The sequence below is a fragment of the Molossus molossus genome, unplaced genomic scaffold (assembly GCF_014108415.1).
Source record: "Molossus molossus isolate mMolMol1 unplaced genomic scaffold, mMolMol1.p scaffold_m16_p_11, whole genome shotgun sequence".
Lineage (NCBI taxonomy): Eukaryota > Metazoa > Chordata > Mammalia > Chiroptera > Molossidae > Molossus > Molossus molossus.
Window position 1 is genome coordinate 52,955,692 of NW_023425346.1, and position 23,480 is coordinate 52,979,171.

The 23,480-nt window shown below is 35.4% G+C and overlaps 1 protein-coding gene across 5 annotated transcripts in view; it reads left to right on the top strand.

The window, feature by feature from the left end:
* Positions 1–21,718, top strand: part of FAM126B (family with sequence similarity 126 member B) — a 60,923-nt gene extending 39,205 nt beyond the window's left edge. For 2 of the 5 annotated variants that reach the window (XM_036253896.1, XM_036253897.1), the window contains exons 8-13: positions 645–740; positions 4,120–4,236; positions 8,642–8,729; positions 12,683–12,842; positions 13,588–13,755; positions 18,453–20,380. In XM_036253896.1, the coding sequence (XP_036109789.1) occupies positions 645–740; positions 4,120–4,236; positions 8,642–8,729; positions 12,683–12,842; positions 13,588–13,755; positions 18,453–19,054 (1,231 nt within the window). In that variant the 3' untranslated portion in view covers positions 19,055–20,380. Of the gene's footprint in view, positions 1–644; positions 741–4,119; positions 4,237–8,641; positions 8,730–12,682; positions 12,843–13,587; positions 13,756–18,452 lie in introns of all 5 variants that reach the window. The other 3 variants (XM_036253900.1, XM_036253899.1, XM_036253898.1) reach the window with 3 other exon arrangements.
* Positions 21,719–23,480: the final 1,762 nt, after the last annotated feature.

The window sequence follows — 23,480 nt, forward strand, 5'->3', positions numbered from 1 at the left end:
GGGTAAAACAGAAAAAGACATAGAATTATGATTCAGTGGAATAAATGCTATGTTAGAGCTATGCAGATAAGGGAAGAGTTTCTTTCAGCTGGGAGAATTAAGGACAGCTTTATGTCTAAGGTAAAAATTTGAGCTAGGACTTGAAACCTTAGCAGAAGTTTTCTAAGTATATTCTAGTAAGAAAGAGAAACATGCATAAAAGGAAGTTTTTATGAAAAGTTATGGCATATTCATCGAGTGGTAAGAAGATTGATGTAGTGTGGTGTATGTGGTAGGGAGTGGAGGTAGGGTAAGGTTGGAGAGGTAGGTTGAGGGTGGATTTTAAAGAACCCTTGTGCCATGATGAGTTTGGATTTTATCATGCAGTTAATAGAAATAGTAGACTAAGTAAATAGGGGGGTCATCTATTCAAGCATGATGGTTTATTTTTTGAGGAAGAAAATATAGATGGCAGCAAAGGATATGACCTTTAAAAAGGAAAATGGAAATGGGAAGCATTGAGGAAGAGACTATAGTTATATGAGAAGTCATGAAAGTCAATATTAAGGCATTGTTTTTATAACCATCTAATGAAATAATTTACTATTGTCTCTAGTAGAAGTGATTATTCATAATCCTTTCTACTCTCTTTTTATGTTTTCTAGGTTTGAAGTCCTGAGTTTTCTCATGTTGTGTTACAATTCTGCTATTGTGTATATGCCTGCTTCATCTTATCAATCTCTTTGTCTGATGGGCTCCAGGTGAGAATAATAATTATTGAGCATATTCTCTATGGTAGGCACTATTCTAACTTCTCATGATACAGCAGTAAATAAAACTGATAGACCGTACATTCCTGTAGGAATCCTTATCGTCTCTCATGAATCATGTCTTCTTGAAAATATTTTAGCATTAAAAAAGTATTTTCTGCCCTGGTTGGTTTGGCTCAGCAGTTAACATGTTGGTCCGTGGACCAAGGGTCTCAGGTTTGATTCTCGGTCAAGGGCAAGTACCTGGGATGCAGGTTCAACCCCCGGCCCTGGTCAGGGTCATGTGGGAGGCAACCGATTGATGTGTCTCTCTCACACTGATGTTTCTCTCTCTCTCTCTCTTTCTCCCTCTCTGTCCCTTCCACACTATATGAAAAATCAATGGAAAAATATCTTCAGGTGAGGATTAACAACAACAACAAAAAATATTTTCTATCTGAACATCAAGTTAAGCCAAGATGTCTTAAGCTTAGGGTGGTTTAGTGATATACCTAATCACTTTGAGAGTTTTGAATATATAGTCCTATATGTGAAAAAAGTCTTAAGGAATATGAACCTTTTTCTTAATATAATTCACAAATAACTATCTCTGCTTCATATAAGAAAATTAGTAATAGTACCAATTATATGTCTCATTTGTATTTGTGTTTCCTAATCTTTACTAAATCAGAATTTCTAATAAGTTGGACAGAACTGGACTGAATTTTAAATATTCACTATGGAAAGAAAATTTAAGTAATATAAATCAGTTAGGAGATGGAGGACATTTAGAGTCACAGAATTTCAGTTATAGAAGGAACCCTTAGTTCACCCTGTTCAACTGATTTTTAAAAAACTTTTTACTTATTGAAAACGAGAGAGAGACATCTATTTGTTGTTTCACTTATTTATGCATTCATTGGTTGCTTCTTCTATATGCCCTGGCCAGAGATTAAACCCACAACTTTGGTGTATGAGATGAAGTTCTAACCACCTGATCTACCCAGCCAAGGCTCAACTGATTTTTACTTGAGGAAACTGACCCCACCAAAAGGGTTAAATGCTATATTAGTTTTCTGTTGCCTCATAACAAATTACCACAAACTTTGCACCTTAAAACAGCACAAATTTATTATTTCATAGTTTCAGTGTGTCAGGAGTCTAGGCATGACTTAGCTGGGTCCTTTGCTTAGGGTCTTACAAAGCTGTAGTTAAGATGTTGGCTAGATTTGCAGTCTTATCTGAAGCTCGGTTGAAGAATTAGATATTTTTGTTGACAGAATTTGGTGCCTGTGGTTGGAGGACCAAGGACTTCAATTTCTTTTTGGCTGTCTGTTGAAGACCAGTCTTAGTTCTTTGCCATGTGGGCTTCTCAACATAGGCTGCTTATAACATGACAGCTTACTTCTTCAAAGTAAAAGGAAAGAGAGACCTGTACTACATTCTTAAATAACATAGTCAGATACACACAGTCATGGAAATCCTGTCACCTTTGCTATGTTCTGTTAGTTAGAAGCAAATACAGGTCTCACCCATATTCAAGAAGAGGAAATGACACAGGGTGTGAATACCAGGAAGCCGGGATCATAGAGGTCACAGCCCCCAAGGGCCTGTTCATCAAATTCTTTGCTCAAGGTCATGCTATTATGCTAACTGGGCAGAGAGTGTGGTCCTGTTTATAACAAAACTAAATTTTGCTAATTGGAGGAAAGCCAATCCAGATTAGTTGTAAGTTTGATTTTATAAATGAACTTAAAATAAGTATAGTATTTTCACTTGCCTGTAACAACATGATTAATGACTAGCAAAGTTCTTGTCTCTAACCTACATGCTGTTGTCAAGAGAATATACTGTTTAAACACTTACTGCCTATCTACAGATAAACTTATTTATAAGTGACTATTTTTGGTTCATTAAAATAAATCTACTGAATCTTTAATTGGCAACATTATTGTAAGAACATTTCCTAACAACATTTAAGAATGTTTTCTAGCAACAGAAGTGATAGTAGAATTCACATATCTCCTAAATAATTTTGAAAATGTATGTACCCCTTGCAGATTTTTAACATTTAAAATTTTTTATCCTATCTTAAATAGTAGCAAATCACATTATTTTCAATAAATATTGACATAAGAAGACAAATAGTGGTTGGGTCAATATTTTAAATGTATATAATGTAAATATTGCAATAATCATACCAACTGTCAGACTTTTGAAAAATAAATGAACAAGCTTTTCTTTAATAGTCTGACATTATACAGGGTGGGGCAAAAATAGGTTTATAATTGTGAGTTTGTGAAACAGTTTATTATATTATTATTTATTAATTATTGTATTATTTTTCATAGAACAACTGTAAACCTACTTTTGTCCCACTCTGTATTTTTCATTATTATTCTTGAAATTGAATTTCCATTATATTTTACCCATCTATTTAATACTAATATAATGCTATTTTATAAGGTTTTTATTGATCACCTAATTGTATGTCTCTGCTATAAAAATGTGTATATGTAAACTGAAATTTGAAAACAATTCCTGAGATCATGATGCACTAAAAACTAAAACTATTTCTTCTGAACTCACTGTTACAATTTTTCCAATAAATTAATTGATGAAAGTAATATAGGTACATTACAACTTTTGATAATTATTAAGCATAATTTTCTGGAAGCATCTTTTAAGGAGAGGGAAGGTAGAGGATTTTGGTGTTTTTGTTTGTTTTTTTACCCTCACCCAAGGACATTTTTGCATTTATCTTCAGATAGAACGGGAAGGAGAGGGGGAGGAAGAGAGACAGAGAAACATTGATGTAAGAAAGACACATGAGTGGTTGCCACCCACATGACCCCAACCGGGGCGGGGACAAACTGCAACCGAGGTACAGTGCCCTTAGTACCCTTAGTGGGAACCAAACCCAGGACTCTGGTCCATGAGCTAACGCTCTAACCGCTGAGCCAAATCGGCCAGGGCTAGAGGATTGTTTATGGTACTTTAATAAAAAATGATCTTACAGGCATCAGTAGTTTGAAATGTCCCTTTATTTGCTTTGAGACTTCTGTATCTCTCACTAATTCATCCTGATAAAATTTGTGATGCCAGAAAGTTATGCATTTATTTTGTGAAGAGAGAGAAGGATGAATTTGAAAGACTCAGTTCTTTGAGAAAAAGTTGTTTTTATTGATACAGTCCACTGGAATGTATATTTATGAGGGCACAGATTTTATTTTTACCTGTTCACAACTGTATACCTAGGACAGTGACTGGTGCATAGCAGGTATTTAAAAATGTTTAGGGAATATATAATTGAATAAATGAATTTATAAAAACAAAATATTTGATTCAACGAAACAGGACATCACACATGATAAATGCTGTATTTTCCCAGGGTTTGTGTCAGTGGGTTTCCACGGCAACACGAAAAACACTGGAAAGAACTCTGTGGTCGAATAGTATTGGATCCCGAGTTTATGGTGCAACTTCTCACAGGGGTTTATTATGCCATGTAAGTAGGTGGACTTATGAAATTGGGTAAATTCTTTCAAACGTTGGAAACTTAGTATTTCTTTTTTTTCCTTATCACTTGTTCCATGATGGACCCATTATCTTGTTTTTCTAATATGAATTCCTCTTAGTATTTTTTTAAATGCATGTACATTTTTAATTTAAAAATAAGATAACTATTGAAGACAATTTTTATTGAGATATAATTTACATATAAGATTTTATCCATTTTAGGTCTATAGCATAATGATTAGACATTTTATATTTTAAAATGGTTACCACAATTAGTTTAGTTAACACTTATTACCACACATAGTTACAAACTTTCTTCTTGAAATGAGAACTTTTAAGACTTATACTCTTACCAACTTTCAAATATATAGTAATTTACAGTAATCACCAGGCTGTATATTATATCCTCAGGACTTCTTTATCTTATAACTAGAAGTTTATAGCTCTTGTCTTCCTTCACCCATTTTGCTCACCCCCTCTGCCCCAACTTTCACCTCTGGCAGATACCAGTCTGTTCTCTGTATCTGTGAGTTTGGGGGGTTTTGTGTGTTTTGTTTTTGGGTTTTTTTTGGTTGTTTATTTTAGATACCACATATAAGTAAGATCATACAGTATTTTTGTCTTTCTTGGTCTGATTTATTTCTCTTAGCATAATGCCCTCAAGGTCCACCCATGTTGTCACAAATAGCAGTAATTTTTTTCTTTTTTTTTTTATCCTCACCGGAGGACATCCTTCCATTTTTGTTCAGGTAGAGTGGGAGGGAGAGAGAGGAAGAGAGAGAGAGAGAGAAACATCGATGTGAAAGGAACACATCGAGTGGCTGCCACCCGCACAACCGACTAGGGCCGGGGACAAACTACAACCGAGGTCCATGCCCTTAGCAGGAACCGAACCCGGGTCTCTCAGGACCGCAGGCCGAGGCTCTAACCGCTGAGCCAAACCGGCCAGGGCTAATTTTTTTCTTTTTATGGCTAAGTAATAGTTGTGTGTTTGTGTGTATCTGTCTTTATTCATTTATCTGTCAGTGAACACTTAAGTTGTTTTTATATACTGGCTGTTGTAAATAATGTTGTAATGAACATGGGAATGCAGATATCTTTTTGAGATAGTGATTTTATTTCCTTCAGATACATAGAAGTTGAATTGCTGGATCATGGTAGTTCTACTTTTTAATTTTTTGAGGAACCTCCATACTGTTGTCTATAGTGGCTGCACCAATTTATAATTTACCAGTGGTGCACAAGGTAGCCTTTTCTCCACATTCTCATTAACACTTGTTATTTCTTGTCTTTTGTATAATAGCCATTCTAACAAGTATAAGATGACACATCTCATTGTGGTTTGGGTTTGTATTCCCCTGATAATTAGTGATGTTGAGTACCTTTTCATATACTTGTTGGCCATTTATGTATGTCTTCTTTGGGGAAAAGTCTATTTTAGGTAATAACCCTTTATTGAATATATGATTTGCAAGTATTTTCTCCCATTCTGTAGGTTGTCTTTTCATTCTGTTGATGCTTTCCTTTGCTGTGCAGAAGCTTTTTAGTTTGATATGATCCCACTTGTTTATTTTTGCTTTTGTTGCCTTTGTTTTTGATGTCAAATACTAAAACATCATTGCTAATACCAGTGTCAAAGGACCATACTGCCTGTGTTTTATTCTAGAAGTTTTATGGTTTCAGGTCTCACATTCAAGTCTTTAATCCATTTTAAGTTGATTTTTGATGCATAAGGTAGTGATCCGGTTTCATTCTTTTGCCTGTGGCCGTTCAGTTTTCCCAACACCATTTACTTAAGAGAGTATTCTTTTTCTCTATTGTGTATTCTTGGCTCCTCTGTGGTAATTAATTGACCATATATTCATGGGTTTATTTCATTTATTTTTATTTTTATTTCTTGATTTGAGAGAAAGAGAGCAGGGGTGGGGGGAGACATCGATTTGTTATTCTACTTATTGATTCATTCATTGGTTGATTCTTGTATGTGCCATGACTGAGGATCTAACTCACAACCTTGGCATATCAGGATGACACTCTAACCAACTGAGCTCGCTGGCCAGGGTGCATGGGTTTATTTTTGGACTCTCTATTCTTTTCCATTGATCTATGTGTGTTTTTATGCAAATACAATGCTGTTTCGATAACCATAGCTTAGTAATATAGTTTGAAATCAGGAATCATAATGCCTCCAGCGTTGTTCTTCTTTCTCAAGATTGTTTTGGTGGTTCAAGGTCTTTTATGATTCCATAACAATTTTAGGATTGTTTGTTTTATTTCTGTGAAAAATGCAGTAGGAAATTAAATAGGAATTACATTGAATCTGTAAATTGCTTTGAGTAGTGTGGATATTATAACAATATTAGTTCTTCTAGTTCATGAGTATGGAGTATCTTTCCATTTATTTATGTTCTTCAATTTTTTTCATCAGTATCTTCTATAAAAAGTGTAAGTATACAGTGTACAGATAATTTCCTCCTTGATTAAATTTATTCCTAGGTTTTTTTTAACGCAATTGTAAATGGGACTGTTATCTTAATTTTTCTTTCTGAGAGTTTGTTGTTAGTGTATAGAAATGCAACTGATTTTTGTATATTGATTTTGTATCCTGCAGCTTCACTTAATTTGTTATTAGTTCTAAGAGCTTTTTGTTGGAGTCTTTAGGGTTTTCTTTGTATAACAGTATGTCAGTTGCAAATAGAGACAGTTTTACTTTTTCCTTTCAGATTTGTGTGCCTTTCATTTTTTTCTTGCCTAATTGCTCTTACAAGGACTTTAGTACTATGTTGAATAAAAGTGGCTAGAGGAAAAGCTTTTAGTTTTTCACTGTTGAGTATGATATTAACTGTGGGTTTGTCTTATATGACCTTTATTTTATTGAGGTACATCCCCTCCATACCCACTTTGTTGAGAGTTTTTATCATGAATGGATTTAAATTTTGTCAAATGCTTTTTTAGCATCCATTGTGATGATGATATGATTTTTATCCTTCATTTTGTTAATGTGATGTCTCACGTTGATTGAATTGCAGATGTTGAACCATTCTTGCATTCCAGGGCTAAATCCCACTTAATCATGGCGTATGGTCTTTCTAATGTATTGTCAGAATTAGGTTTGCTTATACTGTTTTTGAGGAATTTTGCATCTATGTTCATCAGGGTTATTGGCTTGAAATTTTCTTTTCTTGTAGTGTCCTTGTCTGATTTTTGGTATCAGGGTAATGTTGGCTTCATAAAATGAATTTGGAAGTGTTCCCTCCTTTCCTGTTTTTTTGGAAGAGTTTGAGAAGGATTGGTATTAATTCTTTAAATATTTAGTAGAGTTCATCCACAAAGACCTCCGGTCCTGGACTTTTGTTTATTGGGAGGTGTTTTGGTGGGTTTTTTTTCTTTATTGATTCTAGAGAGAGGATGGAAAGGGAGAGAGAGAGAGAAACATCGATGAGAGAGAACATCAATTGGCTGCCTCCTGCACACCCCCCTCTGGGGATTTGGCCCACAACCTGAACCTGTGCCCTGACCAGGAATTGAACTGGTGACCTCTTGATGCATGGGTCGATGCTCAGCCAATGAGCCACACCAACTGGGCATATTGGGAGGTTTTTTTATCCTCACTCGAGGGCATTTTTGCATTTATCTTCAGACAGAGAGGGAAAGAGGGGGGAAGAAAGAGAGAGACACATCAACTGGTTGCTACCCATATGGCCACAACCAGGGCCAGCGACAAACTGCAACCGAGTTATGTGCCCTTAGCTGGAACCGAACCCAGGACTCTCTGGTCCGCAGGCCAATGCTCTAACCGCTGAGCAAAACTGGCCAGGGGTTGGGAGGTTTTTTTTATTGTGGATTCAATCTCCTTACTAGTAATCAGTCTGTTTAGATTTTCTATTTCTTCATGATTCAGTCTTGGTAGGTTGTTTGTTTCTAGGAATATATCCATTTCTTCCAGGTTGTCTAACTTATTGGTATATAATTTTTATAATCTTTTTAGTACTTTTAAAATAGCCAAAATATAACATAACCAATCATTGAATTACATTGGAGTCTAGAAATTGTTGAGGTTTTCTTTATGGAGACTGTCTCTCTATGCAGTTTATAACCCAGATTGTCATGAATGCATTAAATAGGTTACCCTAAATATCAACATATGATAAAATAAAATAAAAATAAAAAAATTTATGTGAAGAGACATCTGTAACTATTTTAAACTTTAATATCTGAAATTTTCATTTTGTTCTTATAACCCAAAGTGGGATAGTTTAGAAATGGAATGATGCAAAAAATGGTGTGAAAATCTTGTTTAAGAATCAAAATAGTAGGACTTGGAACAATAAAAAGATTGTTGTTCGATGTCAAAGATATTTGCTAAAGATAGTAAACAGTCTGCTTCTCCTTAGGTATAATGGACAGTGGGACCTTGGCCAGGAAGTCCTTGATGACATCATTTATCGAGCTCAGCTAGAACTCTTTTCTCAGCCACTATTGGTAAGTGAAAATATTTACTTTTTATTAAACATACCTATGCCTGTTGAGGACACAAGAAATTAATATGTAATATATGAGACAATCCAGATCATTGAAGAAAAGGGTTTATTATACAATAACAGTTGGTTAACTGTTAGTAAGAAAACAAAATTGGTTTAGATCCTCTTCTCCTATCATATATCAAAATACAATGCAAATAAATTAAAGGATTAAATGTTTTGAAGCCCTTTAAGAAAAGAGAGGGAAAAAGGTTATAAATATTTACTCAGATTTCTACAGGAAGAAGGACTTTCTAAGCTTAAGTGATATGACAAATCACTAAAAAATGGTTGATGATTTTTTTTGACCACATAAATTCTAATTCTAAACCAGTCTAAATTCTAAACCATTAGTGTCTTAAAAACAAAATTAATGTGCCGTGCACAAACTGAAAAAATGTTTTCAACAAGCATGACAAGAAAGCCAATTAATATTTTGTTTATATGAAAAGATTTTATACTCTGTCACAAAGTAAATATATCTCCAAAAGGTAAATGATTAATCAAAACAATGTAAACATCTGCCCTGGCCAGGTGGCTTATTTGGGTGGAACATCGTCCTATACGCCAAAAGGTTGTGGGTTGTATTCCCAGTCAGGGCACATACCTAGGGTTCTGGTCCAGGTATGTATGGGAGGCAACAGATAGATGTTTCTCTCTATCTCTCTCTTTCCCTCTCTCTCTCTCTCTACCTCTTCCCCCCTTCCTCTCTGTCTAAAATCAATAAATAACATATCTTCGGGTGAGGATTAAAAATAAGATAATAAAAATAAAAACAAATGTAAACATCCAATAGTGGGCTATGGAAGGCATTCTTTATCTTACCAGTAGCATATAACACAGTTCTAAACACTCCTCTGCGGAAGCAGTTTTGTAATGTGTATTTGTTTTGTTTGACCCACTATTCCATGTCTAGCAACATATCCTAGAAAACTACTTTAAATTTTTTTAAAATGTGTTGTAAGCACAGCATTAGTGTTGTTTTTAATTTCAAAGGCATCAAAGCAATTTAAATGTTCCATAGAAAAGAATGGTTAAGTTATATGATACTTGCTTGCTGAAATTATTTATATGAAAGAAAAATGCTAGCTTGTGTTAAGTGGTAAAGGAGTATATAACTATTTTTTAAATCTAGATAGGACGGATGAAACATACAAAATGCCAGTGTGCCCAGCCAGTGTGGCTCACTGGTTTAGCATTGACCCATGCACCAAGAAGTCACCGGTTTGATTTCTGGTCAGGGCACAGGCCCAGGTTGTGGGCCCCATCCCCAGTGTGGGGGCATGCAGGAGGTGGCTATCGATGTTCTCTCTCATCGGTGTTTGTATCTCTTTCCCACTCCCTCTAAAATCAATAAAGAAAAAATATTTAAAAAAACAAAAATAAAATGCCATTGTTATCTAGGCGATTTGACTGTGGATGATTTTTGTTTCTTTGCAATTTTCTGTTTTCTGAACTTTTTATTTTCTTTCTTTATTTTTTTAATCCTCACCTGAGGATATTTTTCCATTTATCTTCAGAGAAAGAGAGAGAGAGAAAGAAAGAAAGAAACATTGACACGAGAGAGACACATCAACTGGTTGCCTCCATCACGACCCTGTCCAAAGACAAACCGCAACTGAGATACGTGCCCTTGGAACCCATGACTCTTTGGTCCTCAGGCCGACACTCTAACCACTGAGCCAAACCAGCCAGGGCTGTTTTCTGAACATTTTATAGTATTTTTATAATGGTATTTTAAAAATATTATTTATGTATTTTTACTTGCAGCACTTTAAGAGTACAATTTTTAAAAAGCTATTTTATTATCTTTTTTTATTTTAAATTTCCATTTTTTTCTAATGTCATCATCCCTAACTTTAAGATTAACATTAAAACAAGTAAACAAGCCCTGGCCGGTTTGGCTCAGCGGTTAGAGCGTCGGCCTGCGGTCCTGAGAGACCCGGGTTCGGTTCCCGCTAAGGGCGCGTACCTCGGTTGCAGTTTGTCCCCGGCCCTGGTCGGTTGTGCGGGTGGCAGCCACTCGATGTGTCCCTTTCACATCGATGTTTCTCTCTCTCTCTTTTCCTCTCTCTTCCCCCAACTCTACCTGAACAAAAAATGGAAAAATGTCCTCGGGTGAGGATAAAAAAAAAAAACAAAAAAAAAACAAGTAAACAATAAGATTTAAAAAATTATAATAATAATACCTTACATTTGTGAAACTATAAATTCATACTTTTGTCTTTATAACAATTTTTCTTTTTCTTTTTCTTTTTTATTTATTGTTTGAATTTAAAAAAAAATCTTGTTAATTGATTTTTAAAGAGAGACGAAGGGAGAGGGAGAGAGAGATAGAAACATCGATGAGAGAGAACATCAACTGGGTGCCTCCTGCATGCCCCCCACTGGGGATTTTGGCCCACAACCTAGGCATGTGCCCTTACTGGGAATCGAACCGGCGACCTCTTGGTGCATGGGTCAGTGCTCAACCACTGAGCCACACCGGCTGGGCTATTTGAATTTTTATGAGAGTTTATTTGAGCCAAAATGAGGACATAAGCCTGAGAGCAAGAACTCAAATTCTCTGGGGAATAACATTTTTGCAGCTTCTTTCATGAATTTGAGATTAAGAAGGAAATTTAGGGAAGACTACATGGAGGCAGAAGAAAGCAAGGTGGGGATTGCATTACAGGGCACTTAACAAGATTATGTACTCCCTTGGGGGTGGTGTGTAACAATTTTATAAATTAAGTAGAGGGGAATTTCCAAGGCAATATAGTTAAAGTGATTCCTAATCTCTAGTCCTCGTATAGTTATTTATTATTGGGGGGTCTCTGAAGGACCCAATAAATAATACTCCTTTTCTTTATTCAAATCTAGAGCCAGATGATAAGTAGATAAAATAGTTGGCAAATAGAGAAACAAGCATGATCTTTAGTACTGATAAAGGCTAAACTGAAAGACTTAACCTTCCGACCCCTCAATCTAGGAGACCATGAAACAGCCCCCTGGAAAGAATGGTTGAGTTGGTAGAGAAGGCACACTTATCCAGGTTGCTGCATTCCACTTATCCTTGTGGAATAAGGAGAGGGAGAAAGATAATCCTCTAGCTCAAGATCTCTGCCAGATTAGCACTAACTAATTAAGAAACATAAACCAATCAATAACAGTTACTCTTGAACCAGAACCAGATATTTGACTCTCTTCCATGGAGGGTAGAAAGTGTTGGGACAAAATATCAGACATGTTTGGGGAAAATTTCTTATGAAACAAAAGAGTGGAGAAAAGGCTAGTTGTTTTAATCAGAGGTTAAGTTTCGCATGTTATTTATCATCTGAAGAATCGGAAACTTTAATTTTTCTTATGTCAGGGTTCAAATGTTAAACAATGTTTTCTTTGGAATGTGTTTTCTCTTTGAAAGTCAACAACTTCAAGGAATTGGTAGGGTGACTGAAGTTTTAAAAAAATCAATTCTCATTTTAAAAGCCTGCCTAGAGCCCTGGCTGGTTTGGCTCAGCAGTTAGAGCATCGGCCTGCAGACCAATGAATCGTGGGTTCAATTCCAGTCAAGGGCACATACCTCGGTTGCAGTTCATCCCTGGTCGAGTCGTGTGGGAGGCAACCAATTGATGTGTCTCTCTCACATTGATGTTTCTCTCCCCCCTTTCTCCCTCCCTCCCTCTCTCCCCTTCCCTCTCTCCCACTCTATCTGATGATAGGTGGGAAAATATCCCCAGGTGAGGATTAAATAAATAAAATAAAAGCCTGCCTAGAAGGATACAGAACAATAGAGATACAAATATTCCTGACACATTATACTTTTATAGTACACATTTTAAATACATATTCAAAAATTATGAAAATGAAGAAGTGTGTAATAAGTATAAATTGTATGTAGGGTGAAGTATGTATAGACGTATATTATCATTTTAGGTTGCTAATGCCATGAAAAACTCATTACCATTTGATGCTCCTGATTCTTCACAAGAAGGCCAGAAAGTACTTAAAGTGGAAGTCACTCCAACAGTGCCGAGGATTTCTCGCACTGCAATTACAACAGCTTCTATCCGTCGCCATAGATGGAGGAGAGAAGGTGAGTACAAAATCCCTATAGCTCACTCATGGATTCAAGTAAATTTATCGCTGTTTTTGTAGATTATATTAGCACATGATATTATAATACTCTATAATTAAAGTAAAATCATTCACTTTATAAAAAATAGCACTAAAAATGTGGTTTAAATGCTTAAATTTATTTTAGTATATTTTTAAATAAAGTAGAAAGATGTTTTTAAAATGCTCTATGAATGCTCTATAAAATAGAAAGTAAGATCAAATTAATTTTTATCTTTTTTTGAACTTGTAATAATAGGAAAGTAGTTCCTTAAGACTTTTACTGTACTGGGAAAAAAGGGTGCATGTATGAGCATTGTGGGAGAAAATTGTATAACTGGTCAAACTAATGGTGTAATAAAAGCTATCCATAAAAGAAATGATTATTGTTTTATAGGTTTTTATCTTTACTTTTCCTTTTTTAGTTAAGTGCTGAATCCAGCAGTATTTCATAGTCATATGGTACTTGAATAGTCAAGCTGTCTTGCCTAAGAGATGTTAATTGCCATTTTAATGATTTCTTTTTTCTATCCTATTCATTTGCAAACCTCACATTGTTCATCTCCTGCCTTATGTGTGTGTATGCTGTACACACACATGTAACTATATAAAGTGTTTGTTTTTATATCATATCCATATATACATTTTCTTATCTGCCTGGGTCAAATGCTCAGAAAAGAATAGAGGAGCACAAAAGCACTAAAATTTTATATGTTGAATCCCAGATGGCTTTGACTTCTCAAACGAGGCTGACTCGAGTATTCCTGGCTCCCCGGTCCAACACGGCTCCACTGACCTAGGGATCAAACGTGTGCAAGAGGGGGAGGTGCTGGTGCGCAGGACTCCTGAGCATGGCTCACCGGAGCCCAACTCAGCAGCAGCCACAACAGAGGGTAGGACAGAGATGAGGAGACAGAAGTCAGTGAGGCAGTTGCTGGAAAAGGATTCTGGCTCTCTAACCCCAGCAAAACATCTTTCCATTTTAGTGTGTGTTTCTACTACCCCAGAGTGTATTAGCTCCTCCTTGCAAAGCACAGCCCCCCATATGCCTAGTGCCAGGTCAAGTACAATCTTTAGTTACCATTTGTGCTGGCCTGTAGTCTGCATCCCTGTGTAATCAAAGAACAGCTTGGCATGGCTACTAACAAGGCAGAGGCCTGTCTCCAAAAGGTCTGCAAATGCTTGGAATTTTTTCATTACTGAGCATGTTTATTCTAACATTAGAAAAGGGAAAATGTACACAATGGACATGAGCCTTATTACTCAATATGAATTGATTTAATTCATTATAATAATTCTTTAAAAAATATGTGAGGAGAATTTTAAACATTAATACATTATTTTTGGGAAATTGGACTAAAGTGGAGCCGGCAATTATCTCTAATTCCAGGGCAGTCAATTAACAAGAATTTCTTATCTCTTTAACAAAGTAAACCTGTTATCAATTGGCTTTTTATAATCAGATCAAGTTGCCTGCGTCTAACTAGGGCACTACTAACATCTTTCCTCTACAAATGTACTATCCTGGTGCATGCTACATTTTATCATTTATAGTAAATAATGATTATCTTATATAGCTCCCAAGCAGAATTGAAATGTATTATTTAGAGGTCATGTATCCAGTAGATCCTTGTTTCTACAATGTAGGTAACTCAAAATGAGAATCATACCCCCTCTTCTAAACTCCCCACTGCTGCCACCGCCACCACCACCACCACCACCACCACCACTACTACCACCACTACTACCACCACCACCACTACCACCACCACTACCACCACCACCACCACCACCACCACCACCGACTATAAAAGAATACTTCTCCCTGATAGTAAAGTATTTATTTGTTGCTTTACATGTGATGCCATAGGCGTTGGCTTTGTGAAGAAGGGAACTGTAGCCTAATCCGTTTTTCATTATTTAATGTATTGCTGCTGTGGAACCTTTACACTAATTTATGAAATATAGCAAGTAGTTTTAAAATAGGTTACATATTTCTACTTATTTTAAAGACCAAACATACATAAAGCAATTACTTCCACCTTAAGGAAGTCTCTTGCTCTTTGGTGCATTAAAAATTTGAGCATGCTCAGTAAGAATTTAAATCTACCCTTTGTTCCCTTGTCCATTTGCCCAGATTGACCTTACTTCCTCTATCAGTATATTGCATGTGCATGATCTAGGGACCCAAAGAGTTGTTGCTGTTTTACGGAGATCCTGTGAAAAATACAGCTTTCTGCCCTGGCCAGTTTGGCTCAGCAGTTAGAGCGTCGGCTAACTAGGCCCTGATTCAGTTCCCACTAAGGGCACATACCTTGGTTGCAGTTTGTCCCTGGCCCCGGTTGGGGTCATGTGGGTGGCAACCACTCGATGTGTCTCTCTTGCATTGCTGTTTCTCTCTCTCTCTCTCTCTCTCTGTTCCGCCCTCTCTCCTTCCCGCTTTATCTGAAGCTAAATGCAAAAAAAATACAGCCTTCCCTTTTCATTTTTTCTGTATCTGTTATCCCCAGAATGTCAGTCTTGTATAAAGGCATAAAAATAAATATATGAATAGATGTTGAACCCAGAGTTGACATAAATTAAATATCATATTTCTTAACATTCTCCCCCCGCCCCCCCTTTTTTTTAAATGGAATTTTTTTGGGATGGCATTGGTTAAAATTACATAGGTTTCAGGTGTTTTTTAATATTCTAGATGACTAAATGAGCCACTTGGTGTATATCTCCTACTATTGTTAGAATGTTGAAGTATTTGTGCTAAATGTAGTTGTACTATGTTAATTAACACTTGATGATATTCTAGAAAATGTGGGATAAGGTTGAAACATTTCTTCCAATTCATCAAAGTCATATACTTTGAAAAAGGAACCAAAATAGTAGTTCCTTTTAAATATTAAAATATTCTGTTTTAATATCTCTCATCACCAGTAGAAAATTGCAGTTTGTGAGGGTGGAGTATAACCACAGTCAGTGTGTTTGAAATTTCTCAAAAATTATTTTGTCTTTTAATCTAGATTAATTGTAATTTTAAATTAGTATTGATAGAAGTTAAATTTATAAGGAAAGGCAGACATGAATAGAAAAGTTCATTAAAAATCCTCTTTGGGCCCTGGCTGGTTTGAATCAGTGGTTAGAGCGATGGCTCTCTACTGAAGGGTTGCAGTTTCGATTCCTGGTCAGGGGCATATTTCTGGGTTGGAGGTTCGGTCCCCATCCCCAGTCAGAGTTGTGCAGGAGTCTCTCTCACATCTTTGTGTCTCTCTCACATCCATGTTTTTTCTCTCACTTTCCCTCTCCCTCCCTCCCTCCCTTCCATTCTATCTAAAAATCAATGGAAAAATATCCTTGGGTGAGGATTAACAACAACAAAAATCTTTTTTGGTTAAAAAAATCCTTTTGTCTCTTCTTTGGATCATCAGTGGGCTCAGGAAACAAGTTACAGAAGTGAAAGAAGGGGCCCTTGGAGCTTAGGTAAAAGTAACTGGCTTGGGGCTGGGGCGGAGGGAGAGAAGGTGTGCTCAGGAGAGGGAGAGCCCCTTTTATTCCTTGAAGTTTTTTTTAAAATGGAAGGAAATTACTAAGAACTATGTAAACTTTTGGTAATTCTGAAGTCTGCAGGAGCTTTTGGATAAAAGTTAATAATTGACCTTTAAAAAAAAGATAACACCTTTTTTTTTTTTTTTTGATATATGGTTTTAAATATTTTTATAATTAAAATTGTATTTACTGTATGTTGAAATTGAAGAGAATATGAGCCCATTACCTATCTTTATTCTGATTGTCAAGTAACATTTCATTTGTGACTTTTAAAGTTGGATTTGAAATTATTACTAAACTGAGGATGCCTGTGATTATAGTCAGTGTTCCACTATATTGAAACAGCATTTTTAGTATATAAAATATCAGTAGATTCTTTTGCATGGTGGCTTTTATGTTATCATCAACTCTTTTATGGCCATATTGCTTGGGCATTAAATCTGCATGTGGCAAAATTCAGAAGCTAGCACTAAGTCTCTCAGTCTCCTTTTCTAATTTGATATATATATCTCCAATAATACATTTCTGTACACTCTGGTTTTATATTACTGATATAAATTCTGAACCAGTAAACTTTCTTGGGCATTTTGGAATTGTTGATACTAATTATAAGTAAATTGCTAAGATGATAACGTTTTTATTTCAGATACATTAAACTATTCTTTTGAACAAGGGGTTGAGAGAAGTAGTGTCAGCCGCATTTTCATAGGGCTTTGCATGATGATTAAAGATTATTAAACTGCTGGATAAAAATAACAAGGTGTGCCTTCTGCTTTAAGGATAGCTTATTTCATTCTTCTTTTGAAGGAAGGAAATAACTAATCCCTATGAGAAAATACAGCTAAGAAAATATTTTTATTTTTTCAGGTACTATGTTAAATAAAGATTGTGTTTAAATATTTCATGTATAGTTTACTTAGGTAACCCTATCTCAAGATATTATTTTTTAGATTTCCTTCCTAACGTTTTACCTTAATTATATTGCTATCTGTTTATAGATTCAGATTAAACTTCTCAAAGTCTGGTAAACATACTTAATGATGTACTAAACTACTATCAGATTTTAAAAGAAGCAAGTGTATTATTTTCTAAGAGAGTGTTGTTCATACTTTCAGTAAAACAATTGGGCTTTTTGGAAACCCCAACCTAAATATATTATGCTTCTCCCCATCTTACAAAACTCAGAGAAAAGGATTCTTTTGTTAACTGTAGTTTCTGCATAAAACATAAGTGGGTACTATATAGTATTTTGTGATTATGAAAATAATACATCTCAAACTAAAAATTTTAAATATTATAGAAATACATAATATAGGAAGTAAAAATCCTTCTTAAATATTTCTGCTGGTTCCCTAGCTTGCCCTCTGAAAATCAAGTATTTTCTTCACATTAATTGATCAAGAAAATATGGAAACCAGTGAGTAGATATGTCCATATGACAAAATACAATTAGGAAGTAACTTGGAGCAACGTAAAGTTTTTTTTATTTTAGAATCAGAAAATTTACTAGTTTCATGTTAAAGGGTTTAAAGCCATTTAGAAGCAGTTAGCTATTGAAGAAATACACGTTTTTACTGTAGCTTAAAAGGATTTGGTATGTTAGGGACAAATGTTTTGGGCATTATTCTGGGTGACTGAAATTAGAAAGAGGTCTATTTTATGGTGGGTTAAGGAAGATAGGAAAATTTTTTGTTTTTTAAATAGGTATGGTCCCCTCAAATTGATAATTGTATATTATAAAGATTTATGATGACAAAATGTTGTATTTTACCTAAAATTGTTTTATCCTAAATACTAATAGAATACTAAGTTTATTTGTGGATAGTTTTACAAAAGTTAGACTAATTAAAGCTAAGTAAACAGAACGAATACAATTAGAATTCTGTGTAGATTTAGGTTTCTTCCCTTAAATTATTTAGGGGAAGTGTTGATAACAAAGCCTTTGCCAGCCTGTAGCAAACATTACCCAAGAGATAAAGTCAGTTGAATTGTTACTCACAGCTACTTCTTATTTAATTTAGCTATTGCTGAGTCTTTCTGATTTGTTTTTTAGGTGCTGAGGGTGTAAATGGAGAAGAGGAGTCAGTAAACCTGAATGATGCAGATGAAGGATTTTCATCAGGGGCTTCCCTCAGCAGTCAGCCAATTGGGACCAAACCATCCTCCTCTTCTCAGAAGGGAAGCTTAAGGAAAGTAGCAACTGGGCATTCCTTCAAGGAAAAAGAAATAGCTTCTCCCATAAAATCCAGTGAGAGCCCTCGAGATTCAGTAGTTCGCCGGCAGTATGTACAGCAACCTACTGATCTTAGTGTAGATTCAATTGAGCTGACACCGATGAAGAAACACCTGAGTCTGCCTGCTGGCCAGGTGGTGCCAAAAACCAATAGTTTAAATCTAATTCGGACAGCCAGTGCTTCCTCGAGTAAATCATTTGACTATGTAAATGGCAGTCAAGCAAATACCAGCATTGGGGTTGGCACTGAGGGAGTTACTAATTTAGCAACAAACAATGCTAATCGATACTCAACTATCAGTCTACAAGAAGACCGGCTAGGTCAAGCTGGAGAAGGTAAAGAGCTCCTCAGCCCAGGAGCTCCCTTAACCAAGCAGTCTCGATCCCCAAGTTTCAATATGCAGCTAATATCCCAGGTGTAGTTTTGACATCCTCTCTCATCTTTCTGCTTACCTTTTAAACTGAACATTTCATTGTGCAAGAAGAAACTTCATCCCACATTGTGAAAATATTGGTCATTGTAATAAGATTTGATTTAGTTTAGGTATGTTCATACTGTATTTTGTATGGAAACAGCAATAAGGTTTTCTTTCCCCTCCTTCCTGTATCTTCTCTTCACCTATTCCTTGTAAATGTGTTTGTGAAGCAGTATAAAATGTTTCGTTTTCCATGCCTTTCTTTCTCCTTGGGTGATGTGCAATCCATTGTAGGCTGATCGGTCCCATTTCAACACTGTGAGACTGAAGATATGTTAGAGGAAATGGTGTATATGATCCCTATGAAATGATTCTTTGGCTTTCTTTAAAAAAACAAACAAACGGGTTTGTTCTCATAAACTATGATTACTGGGTCACATTTTTTTCTCTCTTAACCAGGAGTGCCTCAGAGATTCTGCTATGACTTTGGACTTCTCTGAGTCTGTGCAATCATTTTCTTGAGAAGCATGGGGAAAGTTGGTAGACTGCTGCACTTTTTCATTAAAATAAGAGTGTCTCTTTTTCTCCCATCTCCTTTATCTTGAGGACACGAATGCTTAGTTACTGAGGCATTTAAATCAAGTTGTGGCCACCTCCATTGGAGGGTAGTTGATTGTGTAATTGATAATGCACTTTCTCAATGGCTCTATAGTCATTATTAACATGTCTTCCCTCCTCCCCACAGGGACATAGTTATTTCTGTCCTTCAGGCTTGAACAAATCAGAGAATCCATGGGGCGTGTTCTACTTTCCAGGAATGACTGACACTTTGGTGCTGGGGTTTTGTGGAGGGAGGGGTGTTTTTTGTTTAGCTTGTGTGGGATCGTGTGTGTGTGAGGGGAAGTTTTGATTGGTTTTCTTTCTTTTCCTTTTGAGCTGATGACTGAAGTAGAACCAGTACGTCTTCAGGTAAAGAAAGGGATTTCTCAACCTACTTTCTGTGATGTCAGACTATTGGAGAAACCCTTTCAGCTGCTTTCTAGATGTACCTAAATTCAGTCAGATATTTTGGATTAAGAAACCTGAAGTCCTGATATATCATATACTCCAAGGAAATACATCAGGGACAGATAATTGGCTGAAAACACTGATGCTTCAATGTGACACATTTTTATAGAACATTTCTACCAGGGGGTACTGACTTGATTTCTTCTACAAGGACTACACTGCCTTTGTGTTTAATGTAATGCAATTTGTGTACCTTCTAATCATATATCTGCAAAAGTTTCTCATTTTTATAAAACTTTGAAGTCATGCCAGTAAGCTAAATGTTGAATGTATGTAAAGTAGCATTTGGTAACTGTGCTACAAAAATGCATTATTGGTAAAAAAAAAAATTCTGATATGGTTGGTTAAGATTTCATTATGAACTCTTCTGGGTTTCAGGCTCTAATGCTTGATTGAAATAGAAGAGAATATATTGGTTTTTGAAAGTCAGTATATTGTGACTTGAACTGCTATGTGTTATCCTTCCACAAAATACATCAGAACTATTAGTGCTTTGTATATTTAGACATCTTTATTTTATTACTGTGAAAGAAAAATATACTGAATTTATAGAAAGCAAGTATTCTCATAATTAACAAAGTTTAAAATTTTATCTCTACCAATTAAAATTATAATAGATTTTGATAAATAAAATAACTGGGAAAATGCCTATTTTTTTCACACCTATAACCCCCCCCTCACTTTTTTTTATTGTAAGAGGTTTTTTTTGTTTGTTTGTTTGTTTGTTTTTTAAGGGATTTTCTGTTAGAATCTTTATAAGAACAATGAGATGTTTATTTGAATTTGATGGTCTGTAACATTTTTCAGCTTGTATTAAAATGGAAAACTAGAACCTGAACTAGTATCTACAAAATTGCCAAAGTCCAGGGTGAAGCTAAAAGTTGATAAGTAGAGATTTATTGATTTGTATGTGTGTATATATGGTGTGTATATGTATATATCACAAAGACATATTTTAGGTATCCCTTATTTAACTAAGAGATGTCAGATAAATGAATGAAAAAGTAGCCAAAATAAATGAAGTGTAAAGATCTGTAACATAGTAAAGAAAGCAAAGTATAGGTATGAAAGGAAAAGAACATTGTACTTAACCAGGGAGTGAGATCTTAGCCATGGCTGGAGGTCAGTTACTTGTACGGCAGAAATGCCCCATTGATTTAGGAGGCTGTTTTTAATTCAACATTTACTGGCATCTAACTCTAGCATGATTTTAGTTAAAGCACACACACACACACGCGCGCGCACGCGCAAGATAAAACCCCAACAAATATATCAAATTATAGCCAAACCATTTGGTTTGTTAGAAATGTTATACCTGAAAAGTTGGTTTTGAAAACTTTCAACTTAGAAGATTTCATTTATCTGTGTGTATATGTATATATTCTGTATGTATACATAACCCATTGATGTTGCATGGCCCATGACATTTGTTTTTCATTCTTTTAAGTGATATGATATGAAATACGAAGAACATTTCATTTAGTTCAAACTTTGCATTCAGTATTTTAGAACAGATTTTCTGTATAGTTTAAATGGAATGAGTTAGGCCCTGGCTGGTTTGGCTCAGCAATTGGAGTGTTGGCCGAGGACTGAAGGGTTTTGGGTTTGATTTCTGATCAAGGGCACATACCTGGGTTGCAGGTTTGATCCCCAGCTCTGGTCGGGGTCATGGGGGAGGCAACCAATTGATGTTTATTTCTCTCTCTCTCTCTCTCTCTCTCTCTCTCCTGCCCTCCCTTACACTCTAAAAAAATCAATGGAAAAATAGCCTTGAGTGAGGATTAACAAACAAACAAACAAAATAATAAATAAATGGAATGAGTTAGTTTAGCTGTAAGTCAAATTTTGTAAGAGATTGTTTTATATGCATTTGCATTATTTATTGGATTTAATTAAAAACAGTTCTCGGATATACAATAGTTGTTAAAAATATATGCCAGCAAATATCTTTTAACATCCTTGTTTTATATTTCCTAATTTTCATTTAAAAGAAAAAGTCCTTTTATCTATGGAAAAACTAGTTAGGGAGAAAATACTTGTTTTCTATAATAAACAATTTGATGCCATCTATACCAGATTGGATTAAGAAATATTTGAAGGTTTTTGAAACTCTTCTTTATGACATGAATTGAAATCGTGTTACTAAAAAGCAAACTAAAATGTAAAGTGAAAGGCTAACTTAGAAGTAAGATTTTTAAATAAAAAACATTTTAGAAGCTGGGGATGGTGATGATGGTTGTAATTTGAAATCCTGACCCCTTCCCTCCTAATTACTCTTCTGTGCCTATTTATTATGGAGTCAGAATTTTTGTACTAGCAGAGACCCTAGAGACAATCTTGCTTGTCTCTTAACACACCCCCCCGCCCCCGCCGCCCATATCCATCCTCAGGAAACTGAGACTCAAAAAAGCTGTGACATAGCCATGGTCACATAACTAAGAAGCAGAGCCAGAATAAAATTCCTGTCTCCCGTCAAATGCATAGTAATACCCTACTGCCTCCCTTCTCATACTAGGGTAAATGTGTTATGTAACACTCCATTTCTGCAGTTTCTGTACAATTTTGGACTAGCAGTTGGTGAATACAGCACATAAGAAAAGTATTAAATCCAGAAAAATGTAGAGTACTAAATACAGATGGGGAAAGTGTTGGAAGTGTAGGTATCTATACCACAGACATAAAGGTAGATACATTTTTCTTATTCTGATTTATGCCTTACTATTTTCTGCCACATAACAGTGTATGCTGCCATTTTATAGTTGATTATATTGCTGGGGATTTATTTAAATACAAAAATAAACCCAATGAAATGGCTTCGATCAGTGTTTCTGGCTATTTTAAAGTAATTTTTGAATCAGCCAGCTTTTATAGTCACCTAGGTAGCAAGTTAATTGTATTGCACAATGAAGTATTGCAAAGTAAAGAATAAATTAGATTCCATTAAGTTCTAATGTCAAAAGAGATTGAACCTTCCATGTGCTTAGAGCAGATGATAGATAAAAGCAACATTTCCTTATGTGATTAAAAAAGGTTTGTAGTGCGAAGTTTATGATTCATAATGGAATGGTGACCATCATGTTATTCAAAGTGTACATACCATATAAAATGTCTTAATTGTGGTAGTCTCAGCTATATAAGCTCAATATTTCCAACCTATATTCTCAAACTCCACTTAGTAGCTTTAAATTAATTATAATTATTTATTAGACACTGGAATACTGAAAATCTTTCAGATTGGTTGTTTGCACTATATTTGTGAATATTTTAATGTAGTGGGGTGTTTTTCTTACCTCACTTTGTGAGGTTAGTTATGGGTCCATTTCTGAGTACTTTAGTTGTTGACAGTTGTCATTTAATTCTCTGC